Source organism: Eurypyga helias, unplaced genomic scaffold (assembly GCF_000690775.1).
Source record: "Eurypyga helias isolate BGI_N326 unplaced genomic scaffold, ASM69077v1 Scaffold50598, whole genome shotgun sequence".
NCBI lineage: Eukaryota > Metazoa > Chordata > Aves > Eurypygiformes > Eurypygidae > Eurypyga > Eurypyga helias.
Genome location: NW_010269793.1, coordinates 1384 through 3840, shown reverse-complemented (window position 1 = coordinate 3840; position 2457 = coordinate 1384). Strand labels below are relative to the sequence as shown.

The window sequence follows — 2457 nt, the reverse complement described above, 5'->3', positions numbered from 1 at the left end:
TGGCTTATTTTAACCATCTCTACCCAGGAGGATGCCTGGGGGCAAAGTAAAAATAGATAATTAGCTATAAGAAGAGAGGTCCCAGCGTGGGGCAACACATGGAGCTGGGGTTCTGCGGCCACCCACATGCTGGGGCATGGGGATCCACACCACACTGGGACGGGGTGCCTCTGGGTGAGTGCAGCACCCGCACTGCACAGCCCTTTGTTCCCCTGATTCCTGTGTCTCCTCTCTAGGTCTGCTGGAAATCTCCCCCGTGGAAAGAGGTGTGGTGAGCATATTTGGTGTTAGAAGCGGACTCTTCGTGGCCATGAACAGCAAAGGCAAACTCTATGGATCTGTAAGTAGTCACTGGGAGGGGTGTGTGTCTGGGGAGGGGACCATGGTCAGTCAGCCGGGGTGAGAGGTGTGCATGATGCTAAAAGCTGCCCAAGCCCCACCCTTGCCCCTTCTGGGTCAGGCAACATAGAGCAGCCCTTGCTGCCTTGCCGACAGAAGATGCGCTGCCCACGTGTTCTGCTTCCTGGGATTTCAAAGTGAACCCCACCCTTTTGCATTACACTTCCTTGAATCCCCCATAAAAACTATAGTCACCCAACCATGACTACCCATCTTGCCTACCACACCGACCAACAGAGTAGGCATTTGTGTGGCAAGACCTCAAGCTAGCCTCAGTCCATGCCTTTCTTATAGGTACAAACGGCCTTAAACAGATTCGGTGATCGCTCACTCCATCGCTCAGAGGGCACCTGAACTTGTGATCAGCCAGGCCCCCACAAACGAACCTTTATGATGTGATGGACCGGTGCCTGTCACATACCTATTGATCACTTCGTTAGTACTCTTGATTGGAGAGTCTGCTCCCATGACAGTATCCTCAGCGTCTGGACTTCTATTGATAAGAAGACAGAGCTATTAGGAGACAATACAGATCTTTTTTTTTACATTTAATCGTTGGAAAAGACAGGAGCATCTTATCAAATATAGTTGAGGTGGACAAAACCAGCATGTCTTGGCCCATGTTGAGCTGCCCTCCTGCTTTTGAGTTCACCTCTGTGTAAGTTACTGTGGTCAGCATGATTTCAAACCCATGTTCCTGGGTCTCCTTCCTTACCCATGGCTTTGTTATTTCATGTTTCTCAAGTATGCTTTGAAGAAACTTGGGCTGAGGAAGCACCTAACTATGTCAGAGTTAACTAGGGCATTTTGACATGAAGACATGAAGCATCCAGAATTATTTCTGGGGCATCAGTTCTGTAACAGAGGATTTTGACATATATAAAATCCAGGTAGAATCAGTCCCCAAAGTGCAAGGGCTCCCTTTGCATCATTTCTTAGGAAGACTGCAGCCTTGGTGTTCTGGATAAAGTAAATCCCAGTGCAATGTTCAGCTTGGCATACTGAGACATATCTTAAAAAAAGCCAGGCTTTTGGCCAGTAACAAGAGATAAATTAATTTGTTACTCTCCAGATAATACTCTTGTAACACCTGATCCTCTTTGTACTTACCTGCAAATGAAACATCTTCACTGGAAGGGTGCCTTTTGCCAGCTCTGTTTTCCTGATCCATTAACATAAATGAATGCAAACACTTTCTTCAATTTTAAATCTAAAGAAACAGAAAATATTGTCCACCCTGAGTGTCTTTAAAATGCTTTCTCCTCAAGCGACATGAGAAATGGTTAGCATTCAGATTTTTTTGAAGCCTCTCAGGCAATTTATTGTTGGTAGGACAACCACTGAGCACTTAGGTGAACCCAGCAGCAGACCTGGACTTGGGCCTTACCCCACCCCAACTCTGTTAAAATGTGCCCCTCTCCTTCGGGAGCGCAGACATAGCTATGGGTGTCCTTCCCTCCTGGCCTGGACACAGCATCCTTAGCGACCCGCTGACTCCCGAGTCCTGTTTGAAGCTTCGTTTGGGTGACCACTTCAAAAGGTTACTAAAGGTGTGTGGGGGGGGAATGTCAGCTGCACATTTCCCTGCAGCACACCTTCTACACCTGGTAGCAAGAATATTTCCACACCTGATGTTTAAAATTCCTTCCCTCTCATTCTTTCCTTTTCATTTCAGACCCATTTCAATGATGAGTGCAAATTCAAAGAGATTCTTCTGCCAAACAACTACAATGCTTACGAATCCAGGATTTATCCCAGGATGTACATAGCCCTGAGCAAAAACGGAAGAACAAAGAAAGGCAATAAAGTATCTCCCACAATGACAGTGACACATTTTCTTCCTAGAATCTGAGACATCTCCCTTCAGACCTACCTCAGCACAGGGGAAGACGCAGAAGACGTTTGGGGAAAACAAACATGGTGCACTTTTACTGGAGAGTTTTATGCAAGAGTAGGTGTAAGATATTTAAGTTAATTATTTAAATCTGTATATATTGCCACAAAATCTATTTATAGTTCCGATTTTTTTTTTTTTTTAAATTTCTGAAAACAAACCAA

The 2457-nt window shown here is 45.5% G+C and overlaps 1 protein-coding gene across 1 annotated transcript; it reads left to right on the top strand.

Moving 5' to 3' along the window:
• Window positions 1-236: 236 nt before the first annotated feature.
• Window positions 237-2251, top strand: LOC104504473 (fibroblast growth factor 4; the record flags this gene model as incomplete). The annotated part of the gene is made up of 2 exons (XM_010158200.1): window positions 237-340; window positions 2075-2251. Coding segments are annotated over 2 exons (281 nt in total), but the record flags the coding sequence as incomplete, so codon positions are not given.
• Between the last annotated feature and the right edge of the window lie 206 nt (window positions 2252-2457).